The sequence below is a fragment of the Alexandromys fortis genome, unplaced genomic scaffold, assembly GCF_014885135.2.
Source record: "Alexandromys fortis isolate MF-2015 unplaced genomic scaffold, M_Fortis_MF-2015_v1.1 scaffold_26, whole genome shotgun sequence".
Taxonomy (NCBI): Eukaryota; Metazoa; Chordata; class Mammalia; order Rodentia; family Cricetidae; genus Alexandromys; species Alexandromys fortis.
In genome coordinates, this window is record NW_026067894.1 from 12011232 (window position 1) to 12037026 (window position 25795).

The 25795-nt window shown below is 44.7% G+C and overlaps 1 protein-coding gene across 2 annotated transcripts in view; it reads left to right on the forward strand.

The window, feature by feature from the left end:
* The first annotated feature begins 1987 nt into the window (after positions 1-1987).
* Hdac1 (histone deacetylase 1) overlaps positions 1988-25795 on the forward strand; it is a 26505-nt gene continuing 2697 nt past the window's right edge. Inside the window, exons 1-9 of one of the 2 annotated variants that reach the window (XM_050151742.1) lie at positions 1988-2127; positions 9746-9858; positions 14762-14879; positions 20797-20871; positions 22052-22190; positions 22647-22788; positions 23565-23657; positions 25314-25422; positions 25503-25643. In XM_050151742.1, coding sequence (XP_050007699.1) covers positions 2079-2127; positions 9746-9858; positions 14762-14879; positions 20797-20871; positions 22052-22190; positions 22647-22788; positions 23565-23657; positions 25314-25422; positions 25503-25643 — 979 coding nt within the window. In that variant the 5' untranslated portion in view covers positions 1988-2078. The remainder of the gene's footprint in view (positions 2128-9745; positions 9859-14761; positions 14880-20796; positions 20872-22051; positions 22191-22646; positions 22789-23564; positions 23658-25313; positions 25423-25502; positions 25644-25795) is intronic. The other variant, XM_050151743.1, reaches the window with a different exon arrangement.

Genomic DNA, 25795 nt, shown 5'->3' on the forward strand with positions numbered 1-25795 from the left:
AAACAAAAAAAAAAAAAAAACAAAAAACAAAAAAAGAAATCAAACAAAGCATAAAATATATGTTTTATTGCCTTAGGGATACAAATAAGCAACTAACTCATCACAATATTGGCTGTATGGTAAGAAGTCAGGAAATAGTCAGGCCTCCTCCTCCTTCTCTTCTCCCCCTGACACAGGTCTCATTAGGTAGCTCTGGGTGTCCTGGAACTCACTTTGTAGACCATTCACAGAGATCAACCCAGTGTTGGGACTAAGGGCATGTGCTATTATGCCCAGATGGTCTATCTGGTCTATCAGTAATGGCTCTGGGATGATTGATGGATTCAGGATCTGGTGTAGTAGTTCTGCAGGAAGGTGAGAGATGATTTGAACCTGCATAGAGATCCCCAGACATTTGTTAATGTCTAAAGACAATTTTGGTTGTCACAGTGTAGGTGTGTGTGTGTGGGGGGGGTGTTGCTACCTGTGTCTAAGTAGGTCAAGCATGCCAATTAATATCCACAATGCCCAAGACAGAACCTGAATTCTGTTTCCAAATGTCGTGAGTAGCAAGGTTAAGAAAGTTTGTTGTCACTGACCAGTGGTGGCACACCTTTAATCCTAGCACTCACAAGATATGGGCAGGGGGAGTTCTTGGAGTTTGAGGTCAGTTTTGTCTACAGATGGAGTTCCAGGACAGGTAGGGCTCTTACACAGAGAAACTCTGTCTTGAAAAATTCAGTCCATCAATCAATTTTGCTGTTATCTGGGCATGGTGGTACCTGCTTTTAATCCCACCATTTTGGAGGCATAGGCAGGCAGATCTCTGTGAATTTGAGGCCACCCTGGCCTACAGAATGAGTCCTGGGACAGCCAGGGAAACACAAAGAAACCCTGTTTTGAAAAATCAAACCAAACCACAGTGCCCCAGAAATTTTGCTGTCCTAATTCATTGGCGGGACCATGCCATTACCTCCTGCCTAAACTCCTCAGTCAACCTGGGTGACTGCATAGGGTGAGGTAGGCTTTGAATTTAAGGAACTAAGTTCTGGGAGGGTGAGATGGTTCCGTGGACAAAGTGCTTCTCATCATGCTTCAGGACCTGAGTTCAATCCCCCGGTCCTAAATTAGTGAAAGGAGAGAACCAACTCCTGACTCTCGCAAGTTGTCCTCTGACTCACCTCCCGTACATCCCATTGCATAGAAGCACCCCCTCCCAATAAATTAAAGACGGAAACACAACACCAAGTTCTGCCACTTTATCACAGGGCTAGGGCATGAAAGCTTTGGAAATGGAACTTAATTTGTAGCATTGAGTAACTCACAAAGACTTAAGTTCTTCAGCCTCACCTGTAAACTGTGTGTGGGGGAGGGGGTTATACTTTGGGACAGGGTTTCAGTGTGAAGACCAGGCTGGCCTCAGTTGACAGAGATCCGAGGCCTGCCCCCACCTCCAGAGTGCCGGGGTTAAGGGTTTGCACAACCACGCCCAAATAAAATGGAGTTTTTTTTTCATTTAAAAAAAAAAGTCCATCATCAGAGCTTAAGAATATGAAAAGCTCTTGCTCCACCCACTACAGTAGGCCTCTGGATATTTTCTTTCTGTTCCTTACCATTTATTTCTCTCTCCCGAGTTCTAATCCAGACCCAACCTAATCTTTTAGCTAAGTGACCTTGTGCAGGTCTTTTCCCTTGGGAAGCCTCCGCGTCTCCTCGGTAAATTAAGAAAGATGGCCTTTGATCGTTACACCCGCTCCCAACAGTGAAGCGCGGCCACGGAGCTCACGGAGCCGGCTCCCTCCCCCGGGACTTGATGGTACAGCCCCGGGCAGACCCCACCCCTCCGCGGCCGATTTTGGTACAGGCCCAGGGGGCCCGCGGCGGCTTCTCCAGGCTGCCCTCGCCCCCCGCCGAGATCCGGGCCCCGCCCCTCGAAAGCTGTTTGGCGGGATTGGATCCCGGGCTGTGCGGCTATTGGTGAATCTGGGGCTAGTGGCGGGGCCACAGCGCTGGCTCCGCCCCCCTGGTCGGACGCCTTGAGGAGCCGCGGGCGGGCGGGCGGGCGTACCGACTGACGGGAGGGCCGGACGGCAGTCAAGATGGCGCAGACTCAGGGCACCAAGAGGAAAGTCTGTTATTACTACGACGGTGAGCGGCGGCCGGGCGGTGTGGGCCGGGCGGTGGGGAAAGGCTGGGAGAGGAGGCTGGGAAGAGGTCGCGACGGAGGGAGGAGCCTGCGAAGAGGTCGAGGCTGAGGGGGAGGCCGAGGGGGGGGTGACTCGAGGCTGAAGGTGGAGGTTGAGGTGAGGAGAGGAAGTCGAGGCTGAGGCCGAGACCGGGGGTCGCGGAAGGGGTAGCCTGGGGTAAATCGGTAGGGGAGACTCTCAGGGAATCCGACGGGAAGTTGGAGTGGGACTCTCGGAGGGAGGGCTGAGCCTGGCGCAGGGAGCACAATTTGATGGAGACGGTTTGCCAGGACCCCTTTTTCTGCTGAGACTACAAAGTCCCTCACTGTCCCCTTGTCTTTTTCTTTTCTTTCTTTCTTTCTTTCTTTTTTTTTGGTGAGTTCTGCAGGACCGGCCACCCGCTTCCCCTCCCCCACCCTCCCCCCCAAGTCTATGAGTCGGGCCGGCCGTTGTTGCTAGTTGGGAGATGGGGCTCCTCGGGGATGCGAGTGGGGGGGGGGGAAGATGTAACTTGTTCAAACCGACTTTTTCATTGATCCAGTATGGAGCGGCTTGTTCTGTTCTGGGTTGTGTTTCTGTTGGGGCTGAAGGGCTTCAGCGAGTCACATTTCCTGCCTGGAGTTCCCGTCTGAAGGGGGAGCTAGACTCTGTCACTAGTACCTTTCTGGGTTAGTGTGGGATCGGGGAAGGAGCAGACAGATGTGTGTCACTGCTTAGGACCTGAGAACTGAGTGGCTCACCAGGCCCTGGGAAGTCGAGGGGACGGCATAGTGAAGGGGACAGCACCTTTATTTGAGACAGGGTCTCACTGTGTAGCTCGGGTCGGTCTTGAACTAAGATCGAGATTCTTCCTCATCTCACCAAGCCCCCACTACTTTGTCTAGCGTTTGTTTGCACGCTTTCGGAGTAACTTGTTTAGGGGACGTGTAGCCAGCCAGCTAGCCAGTCAGTTGGCCCTTGGCTCTTTAGGTCTGAAGTTCACAACACAGTTACTTTAGGTAATTGTCAGCGTAAAATAGTGCAGATAGTTGATTTAGGAAAGATAGAATCACTCCGGTTGGAGAGGGTGAAGAAACTATGTTGAAATTGCTTCTTCATTTTTTATTTTTTATTGTATTTTTATTTTATTTTTTTGAAACAGGGTCTCTATGTAACCCTGACTGTTCTGGAATCCACTTTGTAGACCAGGCTTGCCTCTCACTCAGAGATATTCACACTTTTCTGCCTCTGGACTGCTGGGATTAAAGGCATGTGCCACTACACCTAGACCTGGCCAGTTTGAAATCTAAAGAAGCCAACTAAGAAGGTTCAGTGGCCCTGATTGCTCATTTGTCCGACTGTCTTTCAACTGTTAGCCACATTCCTGTTTCAGTGCCGGAACGGTGATGCCCTTAGCACAAGAACAATCTTGTTAGCTCGGCACTCGGGAGGCAGAGGCAGGCGGATCTCTGTGAGTTCGAGACCAGCCTGGTCTACAGATCTAGTTCCAGGACAGGCTCCAAAACCACAGAGAAACCCTGTCTCGAAAAACAAAAAAATCTTGTTTATATTTTTTTGTTGTTTTGTTTTTGGAGATAGGTTTTTTCTGGGTAGCACTGACTGGCCTGGAACTCACTTTGTAGACCAAGCTGACTTCAAACTCAAAGGAGATCAGACAACCTTGACCTCCAGAGTGCTGGGATTAAAGGCTTGGCCCACCATGCCCAGTTGCCAGTTTTTTAAAAAGATTTATTTATTTTGTGCATTGGTATTTTGCCTGCATGTATATCTGTAAAGATGTCAGAGCCCCTGGAACTGGAGTTATAGACAGCTGGGAACTGCCATGTGAGTGCTGGGAATTGAACCTCGGTCCTTTGGAACAGCAGCCAGTGGCTTAACTGCTAAGCCATCTCTCCAGTCCCCATTTTTTTTTTTTGTTTGTTTGTTTTTGTTTATTTTTTTTCTTTTGAGATTGCTAGGATTACATAATTTTCTCCTCCCTTTCAATTTTCAACAGTAAATAGTCAATAAGTATTTGTTGGTTAAATGAAGAAAGGGACTAGAGAGATAGCTTAGCAGTTGGTAGTGCATAGAGTCACCATATTGAGTGACTCCAGCTACAGCGGATTCAGCACCCTCTTCTGGCTTCCACAGACACCTGTACTCGTGTTCATCCATACCCCCCCCACAGACACACAACACACATAATTAATATAAAATAGAGTGGCTGGATAAATAGCTCAGCAGTTTTAGAACACTTTTTGTACTGAGGATTTGTCAAGTCCCAGAACCCACATGGTGGCTCACAAGCATTTGTAATTCTAGTTCCAAGAGATCCAGTGACCTCTTCAGGCTTCATTTGTTAGACATTAATGTGCACAAACATACATGTAGGCAAGACATTCATACACACAAAATAAATGATAAATTTTTTTGTTTATTTATTTATTATGTATACAATATTCAGTCTGTGTGTGTGTGTGTGAAGGCCAGTCGAGAGCACCAGACCTCATTACAGATGGTTGTGAGCCACCATGTGGTTGCTGGGAATTGAACTCAGGACCTTTGGAAGAGCAGGTAATGCTCTTAACCGCTGAGCTATCTCTCCAGCCCTAAATGATAAATTTTTATTTAATTTATTTTTTGATGTACATTGGTGTTTTCCCTGCAGGTATATCTGTATAAGGATATGGGGTTCCCTAGAACAGGAGTTATAGACAGCTGTGAGGTGATGTATACATGCTGGGAATTGAACCCTGGTCCTCAGGAAAGTGGAACTCTTTTTTTTTTTTAATATTTATTGATTTATTATGTATACAATATTCTGTCTGTGTGTATGCCTGAAGACCAGAAGAGGGCACCAGACCTTATCACAGATGGTTGTGAGCCACCATGTGGTTGCTGGGAATTGAACTCAGGACCTTTGGAAGAGCAGGCAATGCTCTTAACCTCTGAGCCATCTCTCCAGCCCAGGAAAGTGGAACTCTTAAGCACTGAGCCGTCTCTTCAGCCCCTGCTATGTATTTATTTATTTTTATTTTTAAGACAGGGTTTCTCTGTGTAGCCTTAACTGTCCTAGAACTCTATAGACCAGGCTAGCCTTGAACTCAGAGAGGCTGGGAGCAAAGGTGTGGGCTACCACTGAAAAAAAAAATTTTTTTTTTTAGTGGACAAAGAATACCTAAAAGAATGGCTAGAGAAGTTAGTACACTAGAAAGTGTTGAGTTGCAGGACCGAAAGACAGAGAATGGAGAAGCAAGCAAGAATGGTGTAAAAGCTAGACTGCAGTAGAATCAGAATAAGTAGAGAGGTGGAAAGGCCACGTGAGCTTGGAATTCTTTCTTCCTCTTTGAGACAGAGCCTCTGCTCTGTAGCCTGGCCTTGAGCTAACAGATCACCTGTCTTTCCCTTCAGAATGCTTACATTTAGGCTGGGCACCACCACACACATCTTTGACACAGTCTTGTTGTTTTGAAGCCTTGAAAGACAAGAAGTGGTCACACACGCCTTAAGCCCCAGCAGTGGGAGACAGAGGCAGGTGGCTCTCCAAGTTCAAGGGGAGCCTGGTCTAGAGTGAGTTCCGGGACAGCCAGGGCCAAGCACAGAGACCCCACTGGAAAAACAAAAACATTCCCTACAAACAAATAGTCTATACATAAAATAAACCAAAGAAGTTGCAGACGCAGCAAAGAAGCTGCTTGCTGGTGATAGAGGTTACAGAGGAGACAGATCAGCTAGAAGCAAAAATCGATGCAGGCGCACTAGTCATCAGCTGGTCTGTGATGAAGGGACAAGTGACAGGAAATTGTGTGGAAGTTGGAAGGGTAGAAGGGAGAAAGTGTAAGAAGTCTTCAAGGTGAGGTAAGAATACTCTTGAGCCCTTCAGAAGAGCACTGCGCGTAATCTCAACATCATCTGGAAGCCACAGGCAAAAAGACCTTGGCTCTTCCACTAGCCTCTCGCAGTGCAGTGAATATGAAAGTGCAGTAGGACACTTGGAGAGTAGGAACTTGAGCAGTTGTGAAATGGGAGCCAGGAGAAAAGTAGACCTTGGAGAAGGGACTAGATGTGCAGGCTTACAGCTCTGTTACTGGTGGGCTCGGACTTGGCTCTGCCTGCCAGGTTTGTAATAGTAGGCAAATCACTCTTGCCTTTTATAGGCCACTTTTTTTTTCCTTCCATTTTTGTTTTTTTTTTTTTTATTTTTATTTTTTTGGTTTTTCGAGGCAGGGTTTCTGAGCCTGTCCTGGAACTAGCTCTGTAGACCAGGTTGGTCTCGAACTCACAGAGATCCGCCTGTCTCTGCCTCCCATTAAAGGCGTGCTCCACCATCGCCCGGCTGGTTTTTATTTTTGAGAGGATTTCTCTGTATGGTCTGGCTATCCTGAAACTTACTGTGTAAACCAGGTTGGCATCAAACTCAGATCTGTCTATATAGGCCACTTTATGGGTAGCTTTGGAGCCTGTACTGGAACTAACTCCTGTAGACCAGCCTGACCTCGAACTCAGAGATTGGCGTGCCTCTGTCTCCTGAGTGCTGGGATGTGCACCACCACGGCCCAGCATGATTCTCTTGATTTGATCCCCAGTACTAAAAGAGAACAGTGTCTAAATAGAAGGAATTTGTTTGTTGTAGCTCTGGCTGGTCTGGAATTGACTGTGAGACCAAGGTGGCCTCCACCTCACAGAGAACAGCCTGCTTCTGCCTTCCAAATGTTTGGATTAAAGGTGTGTGCCACTACACTACGCCCAGTCAAAATAATTACTTTTTATAAAGTAGCCAGATTTAAAACCATTAACTGGGAGTGGTGACTTGAATCTGTAATTCCAAATTTGGAAGGCTGAGTCAGACAGATTACTGCAAATTCAAGCCTGATCTACATAATGACCCCCTGTCTGAAAACAATAAAATGACCACTTGAGTTTGGAACACTGTTTAAGGACTTTCTACAAATAAGGTGCACGTAGTCATCCTTCCCCTCTGATCAGTCTGTGCTGTGAGATTACGTTTGCAAGTCTCCATTCTTGGTTTCACAGAGCTTTTCAGAGTAAATGCAGACTTGAAATAATAGGTGCCCAGAAACCTAAGATGCCTTTTTGTTCTAGATTTGGAATCAGAGTTGAGTGATCTTAGGCAGACACTTAATTTTCCTGAGTTTCAGTTTAATTCATTGGTTGTTTATTGAGCCTCAGGATGTAAATAGTATATTATTAGTCCTTGCCTTTGAGTCTTATGAATATAAATAAATATGTAAAAGCAAAACAAAATGAGTAAAATGCTATATATAGATTTCTTTTAGAGAAAAAGATCAATCACATGGATCCATGAAGTGTTTGGGGCTTTTGAAACAGGTTATGTGTCAAAAAAATAAAAAGCAAGTGAAAGGGATTGGAGAGATGGCTCAGTGGTTAAGAGCATTGCCTGCTCTTCCAAAGGTCCTGAGTTCAATTCCCAGCAACCACATGGTGGCTCACAACCATCTGTAATGAGGTGCCCTCTTCTGGCCTGCACACACATGCATAGACAGAATATTGAATACATAAATAAATAAATATTTAAAAAAAAAAAAGCAAGTGAAAGTGCTTGCCCCAAAAGCCTGAGTTTGATTTCTAGAACCTGTGTGAAAGTGGAAAAAAACTACTTAAGAGGTTGCCCCATCTCCATGTGCATTCTGTAGCACACGTACATTTTGGTCACACACATGACGTTGGTAATAATACATTTTATTTTATTCGAGACAGAGTCTCTCTACCTAGCCCTGGCTGTTCTGGAGTTTCCTCTGTAGACCACTCAACAAAGATCAACCTGCCTCCACCTCCTGAGTGATGTTTCTGCTTTTGAAGCAGTATGTCACCATGCATCCCAGGTTATCTCTTGACTCCTGCCTCAGCTTCCTGGGTGCAAGGATTATGATTATAGATAACCATACCTGGTTTATTTAAGTAAATACCGAGCTCAGCTTCCAACAGAAGCTTTCTAACAAAAATAGACAACCAGGGTGATGGTGAGGAGCAGCAGATGAAAATGGAAAAACAGTGTCTTAGTTACCATGACCAAAAGCAAGTTGGAGAAGACGGGGTTTACTTGGCTGACTCTTCCACATTGTAGTTCATCACTGAAGGAAGGCAGGGCAGGAACCTGGAGACCAGAGCTAATGGAGAGGACATGGAAGGGTGCTCTTACTAGCTTGTTCCACATAGTTTGCTCAGCCCACTTTTTTTTTTTTTTTTTTTGGAACTTTCTTGGTTTGTTTGCCTAGTGCAAGTCGTCCTTGGTGCTTCCATCCCCCCAGTTTTGACTGTACTCTGTAGGCAAGGCTGACCTTGAACTCAGAGCCTGCCTCTGCCTCCTGAGTGCTGGGATTAAAGGCACAGGCCACTACCACTCTCAGGCAGCTTTCTTATTCAACCCAGGATCACCAGTTCAGAGATGCTGCACAATGGACTGGGCCTTCCCACATCAATTGTTAATGAAGAAACTGTTTACTGGGTCATGGTGGTGGTGGAGGTGACTGTGGCTCATGCCTTTAATTCAGGTGCTATGGGAGGCAGAGGCAGGTAGATCTGTTGAGTTAGAGGTTGGCCTGATCTACAGAATGACTTCCAGGACAGCCAGGGCTCTTACACAGAGAAATCCTGTCTCAAGGGAAAAACAAAAAACAGACAACAAAGAAAGAAAGACCCCACAGCCTGATCTTCTGGAAGCCTCTTCTCAATTAAGATTTCCTCCTCTCAGATGACTATAGTTTGTCAGATGGCATGAGTCACAAGCCAAGGACCAGGTAGAAGCTGTTTCTATAGATGAAACAAACAAGAATGTTTGGTTTTATCTATAGGATGTGGTTTATAATTCCAAGTAAAAGTGATTGGTTTATTTATTATTTTTGGTTTTTCGGGACAGGGTTTCTCTGTGGTTTTGGAGCTTGTCCTGGCACTAGCTCTTGTAGACCAGGCTGGTCTCGAACTCACAGAGATCCTCCTGCCTCTGCCTCCCGAGTGCTGGGATTAAAGGCGTGCGCCACCATCGCCCGGCTAAGTGATTGGTTTATTATGGGAAAGAATTCCTTAGAGGTATGGTGAGGTGAGTCCCCTCCCTGCCTGCTCCTTCTTTCCTAGTAGATTTTATCCAGTTCCTATGCTTTAGAAGGAGAAACTAGGCTAGACTCACACGGAAGTGCTGGTTATGTGGGGACTACAGGAATTACTCTTATTCAAGGTGGGAAAGAATCATGGAAATTAGAAATGTATATTACTGTTCTGGGAGTTTGCTGGGTTTTCCTAGGACAGTATTTAACTATGTTATTAAAACTTCTTAAGGCTGGAGAGTTGGCTCAGCAGTTAAGAGCACTGTCTGCTTGTTCAGAGGACCAGGGTTCAATTTCTAGCACCCACATTAGATGGTTCACAGGAGATTGTTTCCACAGACCCTGCACTGGCATGCACGCACATATCCCCCCCCCACACACATATATCGCAAGTTATGGCACACACCTTTAATCTCAGCATTTGTCTCGAGAGTGAGTTCCAGGACGCCAAGTGCTACTCAGAGAAACTCCGTCTCAATAAACCTAACTAAAATGAAACCACACTTCTCTGTTCAGGTGATGTTGGAAACTACTATTATGGACAAGGCCACCCAATGAAGCCTCACCGAATCCGCATGACTCACAATTTACTGCTCAACTATGGTCTCTACCGAAAAATGGAAATCTATGTGAGTTACTGGACTCTGCCCCTGCCTAACTTCGTGAGCTTCAGTCCCGTGTGTAGTCTTTATCTTCCTCTCTTCAGCTGCTCATTCACTCAGTGGCTATTATTTGGCATGTAGATAAAGATTCTTTTTTTCCCCTTTTGAGATCCTTCCTTCTGAGTGCTGGGTTTAAAGCTCTGGAATTACAACTTCACAGGCACACGCGCCATGGCTATCTTCATACAGTGCTGAGGTCTTGAGCACGGGTCTCTGTCCTCATGTGCTGAAAGACTGTCCTGGCTGAGCTGCACCCCCGGCCTCAGTGTGCTCATGTGCCCTTTCTAGATACAGCTCTAACGAATTTTGTCTGAACTTCCAATTTTAAAAGAAAAACTGGAACTTTGGATTATATAATATCTAACTAAGTTTAAAATGTTGGCTCAAGGCTTTTGTCTTTGTTTTATTTTTTTGTTTGTAGAACTCAACCTTATACATAGGCTGTGATCTCCAGACTTTTTCTGTTTAACAGGTGTGCAAGGAAAACAGACCAATATACCTGTAGACTAAATTTGGCTCGGTTCTTTTTTAGTTTAACCTCTTCTGGAGGCAGTGAGGAACAAATGGAGAGCATTTTGTTTTCTTTTGGTTTTTATAGGCAGGGTTTTGTTGTGTGTGTAGTCCCAACTATCTCCAACCTTACGCAGTCTTGTTGCCCTCAGCCTCCCAAATACACGTTGGCTTCCAGCTCACCAAGTTGTGAAAAATGATCTAAGTTCAAGGCCAACCTTTTCTACACCGGGAGACCCTGTCTCTAAAATGAAATAAAATTTAAAAATCAAACAACAGAAATGGCAGGGCCAGTTAGTTACCTTTGGAGTTATCTCTACAGTCGGAATGAGGAAAGCAGGCTCAGGACCTGTTACTTTAGTCTTACAGTTGGCTGTTTTGGCTATCTTCACAGCATGAGTAACCTAGCAATAACAACATCTTCAGCATTTCAGAGACTGAATGTAGATGAATTTTCTTTCCCAGATGTTTTTATTGTGTCTTCAGAGCTAGGGGAGACACCTGATAAAGCTAGGAGGGAAAACTGGCAGAGAAAGATGACCTTGAACTATTGGTTTCCTCGGGCCTGCATCTCCCAGGTGCTGGGGCTTTGGCATGCTAAGAAAGTGCTGTGCCAGCTGAGTTACATCCCACTCCCTCTCTCCTTTGTGTGAGAGGGAAAAAACCCATTCTAGAAACTTATTAGCAAAATTCCCTTGCTGTCTTTTGATCATTCACCATCTTCCAACCATCCTCCCACTTTAATGGATTTTGCAACTTGATCTCTTGGGCCGTTTTTTATCAATACCCAAACAAAATTGTATCTGTTTCCAAGGATGAAGAGTGTTTTTCGAGACAGGGTTTCTCTGTAGCTTTGGAGCCTGTCCTGGAACTAGCTCTTGTAGACCAGGCTGGCCTTGAACTCACAGAGATCCACCTGCCTCTGCCTCCCAAGTGCTGGGATTAAAGGTGTGCACCACCACCGGTGTTATTGTTTTTTGTTTTTTTTTTTGTTTTTTTGTTTTTGTTTTCTTGAGGCAAGGGTTTACTTAGTCCTGGAACTTGCTATTGTAGACCAGGCAGGTCCTCTGGAAGAGCAGCCAGTACTTTTAACCAATGAACCTTCTTTCCAGCCCCAACTCCCCTTTTTCCCTCCCTCATTTTCTCTTTTTTCCCCCTCTTTTCCTCCTCCTGACACTCTCCTTTGCCCTTTCCTCTAATATTTATATTGTTGGTTGGTTTTTCAGGACAGGGGTTCTCTTTATAACTCTGGCTGTCCTAGAACTCACTCTGTAGACCAGAAATGGCCCTGAACTCAGAGATCCACCTGCCTCTGCCTCCCCAGTGCTGGGATTAAAAGATTAAATGAGTGTGCCACTATGCCTGGCTCTATATTACATTTTATTTTTATGTGGTTGTTTTGTTTTGCCTGCATCTATGTCTGTATGTCATGTGCATGCAGTGCCCATGCAGGCCAGAAGAGGGTGTCAGATCTAGAACTGGAGTTAAAATTGTGAGTAGCCATGTGAAGCTGGGAACTGAACCCTGATCCCATAGATAAGCAGCCAGTGCTCTTCACCTCTGAGCGATCTCTCCATTGGGCCCCTTCCCCTTGAAATCACTATGTAACCTTCAGCATGATCCTCCAACCTCAGCCTTTGAAGTTCTAGAATTGTGTGCATCACCCCTTTGTGTTTGTTTACATGCTTCCAGACTTTAAATGACACATTTACCCTGGGTGGATATTGGGTTCATTAGCAGAAATGGAAGAAGAGAAATTGAACTTAAGTGCTGTTGGACATGTGACAAGAAATTGTTTAGTACTACCGAATTTAAAGTCTTGAAGGATAACTGGGTAGTAGAACTGGCTGGGTACGTATTAAAGTTGTGAGCCTTCAGCTGGGCATAGTGGTGTATGCCTTTAATCCCTTGGGAGGCAGAAGCAGACCGGTCTCTGAGTTCAGGGCTATCCTGGTCTACAGAGTAAGTTGTAGAACAGCTAGAGCTACAGGGTGAGACTGTCTCAGAAAAAAATAATTGTGAGTGTTCAACTCAGCACACGGACCAAAATGAAGTTAGAATTTACGTGGCCGGGCGATGGTGGTGCACGCCTTTAATCCCAGCACTCGGGAGGCAGAAGCAGGTGGATCTCTGTGAGTTCGAGACCAGCCTGGTCTACAAGAGCTAGTTCCAGGACAGGCTCCAAAGCCACAGAGAAACCCTGTCTCGAAAACCCAAAACAAAAAAAAAGAATTTACATGGTATCTTAGAAGTCATAGCCAAAACCACTTTGCTGATGATATTTTGAAGGTGGCAAAGGGCTTAGTATCCTAGACTGTCCTGAACTGTGTGTGTGGTCCTGGTCTTTGTGGAGCCCTGACAGGATGGGTCACTGGGTGTGGGCACTTGTTGCCGAGCTTGAGCTCAATCCCCAGAATTGACACAGTGGAAGGAGACAACCAAGCCCTGAAGAGTTGTTCTCTGAAGGCTGCTTGTGCACTATGGCACTCATACGCCTACACATGCAAAATAAACTAAATGTAAAACAAAACAAACCCCTTTTCTCTGTAGCTTCCATTGACCTGGAACTTGCTGTGTGACCCTGACTAGACTTAAACTCCTTCTCTTGTCCCAGCCTCCTCAGTCCTCTGGTTCCAAATATGAATTACTCTGCCTGGCCTCTGGGTGCTTTTGGTGAAAACTAATTTCATTTTTTTCTTTTCTCCCTACATTAAGGATTAAATGAGGTCCAAAATAGTGCCCAGAGTTAGTTGTTTGCATTTCTAGCCAAGTGTACCCCCAGGGTAGCCACTTCTGTTGTAACTGGCAAAATTCTACTGCAAGTGAAGCCAATAAAATATGAACTTTAACCTTATTTATTTATTTATTATACAATGTTCTGTCTGTGTGTATGTCTGCAGGCCAGAAGAGGGCACCAGACCTCATTACAGATGGTTGTGAGCCACCATGTGGTTGCTGGGAATTGAACTCAGGACCTTTGGAAGAGCAGGCAATGCTCTTAACCACTGAGCCATCTCTCCAGCCCTGAACTTTAACTTTTATGCACATGACGGGCACAGACAAAACAATAAGTGTTAGTTGTGTAGGCCGTAGAGAAGAGGGCCATCTTTCTGAGTGACCTTTCACTAAGGGACAGGGAGAAGGGAGTCTCTCCCCCTCCCAGACAAGCTTCTCTGTGGAGAGCCCCGGCTGGCCTTGTTCGTAACTCTGGATGGGATCCACTTGTCCTGTCTCCCAAGGGTTTTTGAGACAGTCTTACACATCCTAGACTGTCCTTGAACTGTGTGTGTGGTCCTGGTCTTTGTAATATCCCTCTGCCTCCTGAGTGCTATAGTAGAGGTGTGTGTTACCATGGTCAGCTGAGACCTTTTTGAGAAGGAGGAAGGAGAACTGGTGGTGATGGTGAACAGTCAGCTCAGCAGTCACGCTGAGGTAGACTTGTGGATTTGAGGTCAACTTGAACTGCATAGTCACACAGGAGGCTTGGAGTCTGGAGAGATGGCTCAGCAGTTAAGAGCCCTGGCTATTCTTCCAGAAAACCTACATTCAATTCCCAGCATCTACGTAACAGGTCACAACTGTCTGTAACTCCCAACTCCAGATCTAATGCCCCTTTTTGACCCCCGTGGGTACTGCTCACATGTGGTATACATGCAATCAAAACACTCATACACATACAATGAAATAAATAATACTGTGAGGAAATACATTGGGGTAATCAGGAAATTTCTAACATGCCAAAGTTTTAGTGGGAAGGACTTAATCAGAATTCTTGGTGCAGTGGTTTATAAAAGATTTCCCAGTGCCAGGTGGTGGTGGCTCATGTCTTTAATCCCCAGCACCCGGGAAGCAGAAGCAGGTGAATCTCTGAGTTCTAGGTCAGCCTGGTCTCCAGAGCAAGTTCCTGGATAGCCAGGACTACAGAGAAAGTCTATCTCAAATCACAGCCCCGCCCATATAAATAAATTATATATATAAAATAAATGATATAGTAGCTTACATCTTTAATCTTGGCATCCAGGAGGCAGAGACAGGTAGATCTCAAGGCAGGCCATACTACATAATGAGACCCTGTCTCAAAAGATTCAAAATAACAAAATTCCCAGATATTTTAATCTTTAGTCACCCTTCCCTTGAACTCCTAGAGCCTTTTGGATCATGACACATGTTGAATAAGTCATTGTTCATGAGGCACTTAGCTTTGCATATTAGTTTTCGTCTAGCACTGAGCTGTTGATGTAAAGGGATAGGCGTTGTGCAGAAAAGCAGACTGTAGGTGCTGGGAAATGCAAGTGGTTCAACTAGAAGAGTAAAGACTGACTTTGGTCAAGGCTGACGCGCCCTTCTTTCTATACTCTAGCGTCCTCACAAAGCCAATGCTGAGGAGATGACCAAGTACCACAGTGATGACTACATTAAATTTTTGCGTTCCATTCGCCCAGATAACATGTCTGAGTACAGCAAGCAGATGCAGAGATGTAAGTATGTTCTATCCCCACTCCACTCTAAAGCTCCCTGTTGGATTTCTCTTTACATGGGGAAATTCACGTTGGCCCCCATTTAGTTTATAGCTGATTTGTCTTGTCCCTCAAAGGTACCAGTGTATTATTTTTCTCATCTCATCTGGTTTTTCTTGTCTCCTGATTGTAAATAGTAGAGTTGGACTTTGTCCAGTTAGGGTTACAGTGCTCTCCCGAGTGTGAGCAGACAGTAGACACTGGTTCTGCTCTTAACTGATTGTGCAAGGCACTTTCCCTAAGATTTCTGTTTGGGATGAGCTGTGTGGCTTCTGATTCCTGTCCATTTGTATTTGCTCTAACTTCGTATTTAGAATTTAGAGGCCACAAAGGACACACTAGAGATGAGGTGACTCTTAGGACCTGGAACTGCAGAGTATATCCCATCTCAAAAGCCGTACCTTATTTGTAGGCGTTATGATTGCTTTTAGCTGTGGGAAAGTGTTGTTCAAACTTAGGACTACATTGTCACACCTGAATCCTCTTTTGTGATTGAAGTGTGTTTGCTTTCTGAATTGACAAAGTCTTGCTGACTTCATGGCGATCATTTCTTTCCTGCAGATGACTTTAGAGGTTTCCATGAAACATTGACAACAGAACCAAGCTCAGTTGTCAACAAAACAAGCTTTCATTAGAGAAGCAGCCTGTGTTACAGCGAGAAAATGAGTTTTAATTTTTTTTAAATATTTATTTATTATGTATATAGTATTCTGTGTGTATGCCTGCCAGAAGAGGGCACCATACCTCATTACAGATGGTTGTGAGCCACCATGTGGTTGCTGGGAATTGAACTCAGGACCTTTGGAAGAGTAGGCAATGTTCTTAACTGCTGAGCCATCTCTCCAGCCCAAGTTTTTTTTTTTTTTTTTAAAGCATTTATTTTTCATGTGTTTGTACATGTGGAGGTGAGAGGACAACTTGAAGTTGAGTCTCTCCTACTGATATCTGGGGATCAAGATCATGTCATCAGATTTGCTTGCAAGCACCTTTTATGTTGATCTTTCTTCATGGTCCTGAGATTTTGTGTCTTGGTTCGAATGCTAAGTTACCACTTAGTCCACTTAGTTGTAGGTGTAGCTGTGCTCCCTTAGGGTGGGTATGAGTGTGCTGAACTGGAGTCTCAAACTTACTGTGCAAATGCTGTACTGAGGTGCTCACCTCTCCCTTTGTGTCACTTTTTGCTTACTTTTAACCATATAGGTATTTTGTTGTAGGTGGTGGTATGTGTGACAAAGGCATGTGTGAAGGTCAGAGGACAAACAACGTGGGGCATGGGTTCTCTCCTATCATGGGATCCCAGGATTGAACTCAAGTCATGGGGTATGGCAAGCTGTTACACTGAGCCATCTTTCTTGCTCAACTATGTTACTTGTCTTGACCAAGTTTTCAGGCCTCTCTGAGAATGACCTTCTCTATCTTATATTTGAGGCCAATGCATTCATAATACCTACCTTTAAGGAACAGTAGCTTTTGGTATTATATGATATCTGTTATTCACAAATCTGTCAGGGCAGACAATACAAGGCCTTTAGCAATGTATAGCTTCTGTGCCAGTATTCTGGTTTATTAGAAAATAGAAGGTTGTATGTTTAAAATAGTAGGTCTATAATTTTCTCATTGAAAATTCCATGGGCATGGGGCTGGACAATGGTTAGAGCACTGATTGCTCTTCAAGAGGACCTAGGTTTGATTCCTAGCACCTTCATGGTAGCTTATAGCCATCTGTTCCAGATGATGTCACTCAGTGAAGTGCTTTCTGAAATGTCTACTGCAGCAGTAAGCAAAACCTACAGGCTCTTATTAATATTTAATAGTACCTAACCTAAGGAGTTAGGTCTGAGTTAAACCAACGAGTTGATGGTGCACGTAAAAATCATTTGAGACTTGGAGAGCCTTGACCAAATGTTCTGCTCTGCTCATATTTAGTAAATCAAGATGGGACCCTAAATAAATGTAATTTCTGGAGCAGATACTCAGAACATAAAGCTAATGAGATAAAGAGAATGGGGCTGGAGAGATGGCTCAGCAGTTAAGAGTGCTGACCTGGGCCAATTCTCAGCACCCACATAGTGGCTCACAACCACTTGTAATCAGATCTGACATAACGTTGTACATGGTAACAACTATCTGTAACCCCAACATCTGACACCCTCATACACACATGCATGTAGGCAAAGCACCAATGCAAATAAAAATAAATAAATTGGGGGGGGGACATGAGAAAGATTCAGGAGGTGGAGCAGTCAGGAAACATTTTTGTCTGTTGGCAGACTGATCCATGTGGTAAAATGAGGTTATCAGAGTCAGATGGCAAGGTGGCTCCTGTCCCTACATTCCATGTCTGTGGTTCTGTTAACCACTCTTAAAAAAAAAAAAAAAAACATTCATAGCCAGAAATGTCATCCCAGCATTTGAGAGACTGAGGCTATCTTGGGATATAGAGTAAGACCTTGTATCAAAACAAAGAATGCTTTTGTACTAAACAGTAGCAGGTTTGTTTTCTGTCATTCCCTAAACAATAGTTGCTATAACAACTATTTTTGTAACATGCACAGTGTGTTAGGTATAATAACTATTCTAGAGATGATTTAGAATACAGGAGTTCAGGCCATCCGAGGCTACACACAGTGAGACCCTGACTGGTGGGATTTAGTGACACATGCTGGTAATGCTGAAGTCAGGGGGCCCGGGTGAGAGGACGGCCTCCAGTTGAAGCCTGGCAGCGTAGTGAATGAGTGGGCTACAGTGTGAGGCCTTTTTAAAACAAAACAGTTATCAAAAACAATGAACACCCGTGTTTCCTCACAGCCCAAGAAAGAAGACACGATGAATACGGGTGAAGACCACTGGCACAGCTTCTTGTTTCTCTATACTTTGCCAGTTCTCCGATCCCCTCTCCCATTCTGTGACCTTATTGCCAAGGTGTAATTTGTATCCCAGAGTTAGTCTTTAATCCTATGCAGGTTTCTGCAGTGCTGCCATATGTTGTTTAAGATAGGTCTAATACTATTTAGACCTGGTTGGTACTTGCTGTGTGGTCTCAAACTCATGGAGACTTTCTTAAGCACTGATATTACAAGCATGACCCTCCCTCCTAGAATGATGCTTTTTAAAGACAGTAGCCTCATGTAGTCTGGGCTGGTCTCAAACCATGTATCTAAGTTGAATCTTTATCATTCTACCTCCCAGGTGCCGAGATTACAAGTGTCAGTCACTGTTCAGCCCCATAAGTTCCTGAACTGAAAATAAACAGACTGGCTGTGTGAGCTATATGTTGAATTGGGTGCTGATGGTTATTTGTCTAAAACACCCATTCCCTCCCATGGGAATGGTGAGACTATCTTCTGTATAATGTGTTGCTTTATTGATTGATGAGTAAAGCTGTTTGGACCAGTGCTTAGCAGAGTGGCTTAGCCAAGGGGGAAATCCAAACAGAGATAGAGTAGGCAGAGCCAACGAGATGCCATGTAGCTCCTGAAGGAGAAGAGCTTGGGAACCTTACCAGTAGGCCACAGCCTTGTGGTGATACAAGAGTAATAGAATAGCTAGGAATACACCATTGGCCAAAACAGCTTTATTCATCAACCAATAAAGCAACACATATACAGGGCATCCCTTACGTCATGGGGATGTCAGGGAATGTCATATCCCACAAAGGGGGTATAAACCAACCTTTGGAAACTCAGGTACCAAGACCTTTTCCTGTAGGGAAAAAGCCAGAGGGGGGACTATTTGCCCTTGGATAAATAGCCTGACTCCAGGGACCAAAGTACATATGGACATATCTTCTTCCCAGTGTTTACGAAGAAAGTAGGGAAAAGTCATCTATGGCTCACTCCTTAAGTAAGCCAGAGTTGGCACTTTTGGTGGGGAGATAGACTGGCTTTTCAAGACAGGGTTTCGCCGGGCGGTGGTGGCGCACGCCTTTAATCCCAGCACTCGGGAGGCAGAGGCAGGCGGATCTCTGTGAGTTCGAGGCCAGCCTGGTCTACTAGAGCTAGTTCCAGGACAGGAACCAAAAAGCTACGGAGAAACCCTGTCTTGAAAAAACAAACAAAAAAAAAAGACAGGGTTTCTCTGTAGTTTTGGAGGCTGTCCTGGAACTAGCTCTTGTAGATCAGACTGGCCTGGAACTCACAGGGGTCTGCCTGCCTCTGCCTCCTGAGTGCTGGGATTAAAGGCGTGTGCCGCCACCACCCGGCTTGGGGCTCTCTTCACGTTGTAGTAGCACTGGAGTTGGTAACTTTTAAAAAAAAAAAAATGATTTCTGCCGGGCGGTGGTGGCCCATGCCTTTAATCCTAGCACTTGGGAGGCAGAGGCAGGCGGGTCTCTGTGAGTTCGAGACCAGCCTGGTCTACAAGAGCTAGTTCCAGGACAGGCTCCAAAACCACAGAGAAACCCTGTCTCGAAAAAACAAAAAAAAAAAATTATTTCTGTGTGTGATGGAGGTGTGTGTGAGCATGTTACAAATTTATGGGTGGAGGCAAGAGATTGACTCCTTTTTTGTGGGTTGCAGAGATTGAACTCAGGTCACCAGGCTTACACAGTAAGCACTTTTACCTTCTGAGCCAGCTCATTGGCACAGAGTTGATATTTCTGGAGGTTATTGCAAATAATACCTTTGTCTCAATATTACCATAATCCAGGCTAGCCCTTCCCAGCTTCTTGCTCTACATTGGGAACCCTATTGATAAAAGACTGGAGAAGGGGATAAGGATAAAGACCCACTCCTGCCCCTGACCTCAATAGAGTCCTTTTTGTGAGGAGATAACCTGGGGCTCCTCTGACACTCCGCACTCCAGGTGTGCTTCCTGTCTGTTGTTTCATTTGCATTCTTGTTTGCATGTATTTTCTACATGATGCCCTACTTTGTACTTTCACCTCATGGGCTTGAAATAGCTCCAGGTTTCACTTGGTGCAGTAGAAAGCACTGGACTGTGGTAATCATGACACCTAGATCCTGTTCTGGTTCTGACACTACCTGGTTAGATAGCCTTCAGCAAATCACTAACTCCTTTGCACGCCCCTGTTACAGTATACGGTGGGTTCGAGTCTTGTTCAATTCTTGGAGTTTCAAGGATCAAAGGAGGATGTATATGTGAAAGCACTTTAGAAAACATCAGGATACATTTTCTCATGCCTTTAGGACAGACAGCACAGCACAAAGGCTTGAATTTTGCCTCCCGTATTTGTTAGCAGTTCACCTCTCTGAGCCCATTTCCCCATTTATAGGATTGGAACAAATTTCTGCCTCAGAAGATTGTGTGAGGATAAGATGCATCAGGTATTTAAAGCACTCAGCAACATATGGAATGCTTTTGGCACTCAGCAAATAATTATATAGGTCTCTCTCTGCTCACTTTCTGAGGCTATTTCTTCATTTATAAAATGGGAATAAATTCTACCTCAGAAGATTGTGTGAGGATAAGTGCGTCAGGTATTTAAAGTGCCTAGAAGTGAGCGGTATGCCGTAAACACTATTGTGTAGGTTCCTCTTCACCAGCATTTTCCAAATTGCAAAATGCTTTTTCCCCTATAAGATTTCTAAGGCTGTGTGTGCCGTAGTTCTAGCTACTCAGAAGGCTGAGGCAGCAGGATAAATTAGGCCAGGAGTTCAAGACTGGGTTGTGGACACAGTGAGATCATGTCTCTAAAATGAGGGGAGGTCTCTTAATTTTCCCACTGACTGGTTGAAGTGAATATCACTACTGCTTATTATATTTGATAGCCTAAATCTCCAAGAAGTTAACCTAAGCTAGAACTCAAGCCTTCTGAATCTGTTTTTTGTTTTTTTCTTCTTCCTATTGGTTCATAAATATCTAAATTTAAAAAATGAAAGAAATTGTTGAAACTAACCTTTTGCTTTTTTCTTTCAAGTCAACGTTGGTGAGGACTGTCCTGTATTTGATGGCTTGTTTGAGTTCTGTCAGCTGTCTACTGGTGGCTCTGTGGGTAAGGAAACAAAATCAGTTCCTGAGACACTGCTAGACTGTTACAGTGAGATCTGCCTTATAGACGAAACCCTTGAATGCTGACCTATGGCCACAAAGGTAGTGCTGTGGGTTTTTACTTTAGGTATTTGACACAGTGCTGATGGGTGTTCTTAACTCCCTTCTCTGGCCAGGAGAGGTTATATACAGGAATCCTCTGCAGACCTTAAGGGGTTGTGAAAACACTGTATATAAAATCAATTTGTGAACCACAAAGTTCTGTAAACAAAAGATCGACATCTGTGTCTTATGAAAAAGTGAGGTCATTGATATCTGGTGTCATAATATTCCTCAGTTCATTTCCGCAGTGACTTCTGGGTTACCTTAGTGTTGCTTTAAACATGCAGTTGTACATGATTTAAGGATGGGGATGTGTTTTTGAGAAATGTGTTGTTAAACAGTTTTGTTGTATAAATATTACAGATATAGATATAGATGGTGTGGCCTCTTACATATCTAGGCTATGTATTAAAATATAGTATAGGGTCTCGGGACCTTGATGAATAATAGAATAATGTGAAATTAAATCAGATATCAGAAAGAAATACAGAGTGATGGCCCAGTATTTAAGAATACTTAACTATTCTTGCACAAGGGTTTGGTTACCAGGCCCTATATAGTAGTTCACAACTGTAACTCCAGTTTCAGGATGTACAGTGTGCTCTACTCATTTCTGAGGGCACCAGGCACTAACAGTGCACATAACATCCATGTCGGCATGCATAATACTTCATGCAGGCAAAACACTCATACAACAGTAAACACAATATACAAGTGTTCTGAAACACTGTTTTAGAGTTTTGTTTTGTTTTTTTAAGACAAGGTCAGTATGTATCCCTGACATGCTTGGAACTACTAAGTAGACAAGGCTGCCTTCAAACTTGGGAGGCAGAGGCAGGTAGATCTCTGTGAGTTCAAGGCCAACCTGGTCTACAGAGCTAGTTCCAAGACAGCTAGGGCTGCACAGAGAAACCCTTTGTTGAAAAACTAAAACAAAAAAAAATTATTGTTCCCTATTGAAATGAGAAGTGGGTGACTAGTGAATTTTATAGTCTGCATTGTATGATAAACCACCTCTCTCTGGGTTCATGGGGGAAGGGGAATGGTGTAGTAACAGACTTGTGTTCTTTTTCTGTGCCCAGCAAGTGCTGTGAAACTTAATAAGCAGCAGACGGACATCGCTGTGAACTGGGCTGGGGGTCTGCATCATGCAAAGAAATCTGAAGCATCTGGTTTCTGTTACGTCAATGATATCGTCTTGGCCATCCTGGAACTGCTAAAGTATGCCTGCCTGGCCTTGTGTCTTGGAGGAGCATCTTAGGCCAGGTTCCCACTTCCCTCTCCCCTGGGCTTGCCTCCCTAGTTTGGTTTTCTTGTGGTGTGCTGGCTAGAATATGTTCCATGAGTGTCTCTAGCCACCCTCTCCTTGACGGGGTCTTGGTTTGATCTGAGCCCACAGCAAGATCTGGGGCAGGTGCTGCTCAGATCCCGCCTCCAGAGTGTCCTTGTGTGACTGGAGTTGACCCTGGCTGTAGAGTAGGAAGATCGGACATGGTCGGCTTGGTCAGGCCTCTGGAGACACCGGGCCGCTCTTCCACCTTCCTTCAGCCAGTTTCCACGTCTCTGGTGCTTAGAGATACCTGAGGGAGGCAGCTAGCCTGGTAAGCTGGGACCTGGCGCCCTTGGCGCGTCCCATCTTCAAAGAGCCCCAGACCTCTGACCACCTTTTGATCCTAGGTATCACCAGAGGGTGCTGTATATTGACATTGATATTCACCATGGCGATGGTGTGGAAGAGGCCTTCTATACCACAGATCGGGTCATGACCGTGTCCTTTCATAAATATGGAGAGTACTTCCCAGGAACTGGGGACCTACGGGTGAGAACTCCCTCAAGACCAACTGCCTCACCTTCAGCTCTAATGGTCCTGTCCTGTGCTGTTCAGAATACCATACTATCATCTGAAGCACCTAGACAGTCTCTTTCATTCTTTATTCTGGAAGAGGGATATTGGGACACAAGGAGTCAGTGGTTCATTGTCCCTCCCTCCTCACCATAGCTCAGTTGAATCACACTATTATGTCACTTAAGCTTGAATTTGGAGTGAGGGATTAGGGGTACTGGGAGTCATCTCAGGGTTCTATTTTTAGGTTCCCTTCCCCTTTAGCCATATAACTGAAAGCAGTGGACTCTCCAGAACACTGCATGGAAGCCTGACTCTGACGTTAATGGACTTGTGCCCTTCCCAAGTCTGCTCTACCTGTTTGTTAGCATGAATACAGTGAGAGCTCTGCCCTGCCAGTCACCCTTAGGTGGGAAAATGGTACCGATAAAATTGTTAGGTTAGATACAGTGAACATTGAAACAAGAAGCTTTTTTGAAGCCAATTGGAAGAAGTTTTCTTCTCTTACTGTTGCCATTCACAGCTTCCTAGAAAGAGTAAAAGTAGAGAGGAGCATACAGTCAAACTCTGGGCAGAGTTGGGGTGGTTGTGTGACCCCCCCAGAAATCTTGTACTGTGGGATGTGGCCTTGCCCATCTCATGGGCTCATCTTGTCTCTCAGAACCACTGTCTCTTTCCTTAGACTTCCAACCCCGTCTTTGAATTCCCTTCTATTTGTCTTTCCATTTTATTTTAATGTTCCTTCTGATTAGGATATCGGGGCTGGCAAAGGCAAGTACTACGCTGTTAACTACCCCCTCCGAGATGGGATCGATGACGAGTCCTATGAAGCCATTTTCAAGCCAGTAAGTGCCCAAGTCACCTCTCAGGCTACTCTGGGAAGGTAGCAAAGCACCCACCATAGCCAAGACATTGTTCCTCAGTGAGTCTAGCCTTTGCTTAGAACTGTAACATGTAAGGCACAATCTTTGTGGGAGGTAAACAATATGTACCCAACAGTTTGTGGTCAGTTGTTGTGCGCCAACACTTTTCCTGAGGAGACATAACAGGTCTATTCATCCCAGATAGGAAACCCACGACAAACCAAAGTACAGACACCACCAAAGTCCAACTTGATGAATCAGTTAGGTTTGTTGGGGTTACTTATAAGCGTATTGGTAAGGGATTGCTTTACCGAGCATGGGTGACAGTTTACAAAAGCTGAGAACCTGAAGCACACTGCCCAGCCTCAGGCAGCTCAGCAGGGTGTCCTTTCCAGATACTTGAGTTGGTCAAAATCTTTTCTAGGCAGCTCAGCTGGTTTGTTTCTTCCAGGCAACTGGTCTGGTCTGAGAACCTCTTTGCTGACTCTGACAGGGAATGGTCCCAATTTCAGGAACTTCCTCAAGCAATTTGAGTCCTTTTACCTTCCTTTCCTGTTAAGGAGCTTCCCTGTAGGATGGAATCAGAGACTGTTACACAACACTAATATTTTTCTTTTCTTCCGGGCGAGGTTGGGGTTTCAAGGCAGGGTTTCTCTGCATAACAACCTTGGCTGTTCTGGATGGAACTCCCTTTACAGACCATGCTGGCCTCAAATTCAAAGATCCACTTGCCTCTACCTCCCAAGTGCACCATCACCGCCCAGCTATTTATTTTTAAATTGAGGGGTTACCTATGTGAAGGAAGGAGGTGAAGACTAAAGAGATGGCATTGGACAAAAGGAATATCTGCAACATAGAGGTGGTTAGCAGGAGTATGGAGTGGGGCAGGCTGTGTTTATGTGTTGGGGAGGAATGGAAGGAGCTGGTAGGAAGTGGATGTTGGAGCTTTAAAACTCTTTGCATGTCAGGATCTGTATTTCAAAGGGACCTTGAATGACATGTTCAAGTATTATATTTTATAAATAGGCCAAGCCGTGGTGGTGCTCAGCCTCCCAGCACTTGTGGTAGAGACAGGCAGATCTCTTTGAGTTAAAGACCAGCCTGGTCTACAGAGCAAGTTCTAGGGCAGGTTGCAGAGCTACACAGAGAAACCCTGTCTCAAAAAAAAAACAACCAACAAACAAAAATTAATAAACAAACTTTTAATACACTATTTAATGTTAGTCATGTGGTCACTTAGATGAGTATGTGGTTTGCACTTAGTAAAGATGACAGAAGCTTCAGTTTCGGCTTCTGAGTAAAATATGCTTAGGTTTGAGAATAAAATATACAAAAATAAAATGGCTCCGTATAAGGCTTAAATCTGTAGGGCCACATGACGAGAGCAGATGCAGCTAGAGGTTGTGAAGCTTCAAGAAGGAAGCAGCTTGGGAGTTTGGCAGTGAAGAAAAGTAGATTAGGAAGTTGACGGGGAGATCATTCAAAGATACAGTCAGAGTTGTATCTTTCCAGATGTGTTCAAACTGGAAAACTCTTGTCTGCCACACACCACGCAGTATAAGGGAAGTGAAAAGAAAGTGCTGTACCAGTTGGGGGTTTTGTTTGTTTTGTTTTTGATATCAAGGTGTATCTTTTTAGGTCATGTCCAAAGTAATGGAGATGTTCCAGCCTAGTGCAGTGGTCTTACAGTGTGGCTCAGATTCTCTATCTGGGGATCGGTTAGGTTGCTTCAATCTGACCATCAAAGGTGAGACCAGGTAGCACACACGCAGGTGGGCAGGGTCTACTGAGTTCCCATGTAAACCACCGTCCCTTTTCCTTCCAAAGGGCATGCCAAGTGTGTGGAGTTTGTCAAGAGTTTCAACTTGCCTATGCTGATGCTGGGAGGAGGTGGATATACCATCCGGAATGTTGCTCGGTGCTGGACTTATGAAACAGCTGTGGCCCTGGACACAGAAATCCCTAATGGTATTAGCTCCAGGACCAGGCTGGGCTAGGTGGGAGTGGACGTCATGTTCCCCATTTACAACTTCTTTCCCAATGGTCTTGTGATAGGCAGAGTGTAACCATCAGTTTTTCCCTATCAGTTATTATTTCGATGTTTGGGATTTCTACTGCAT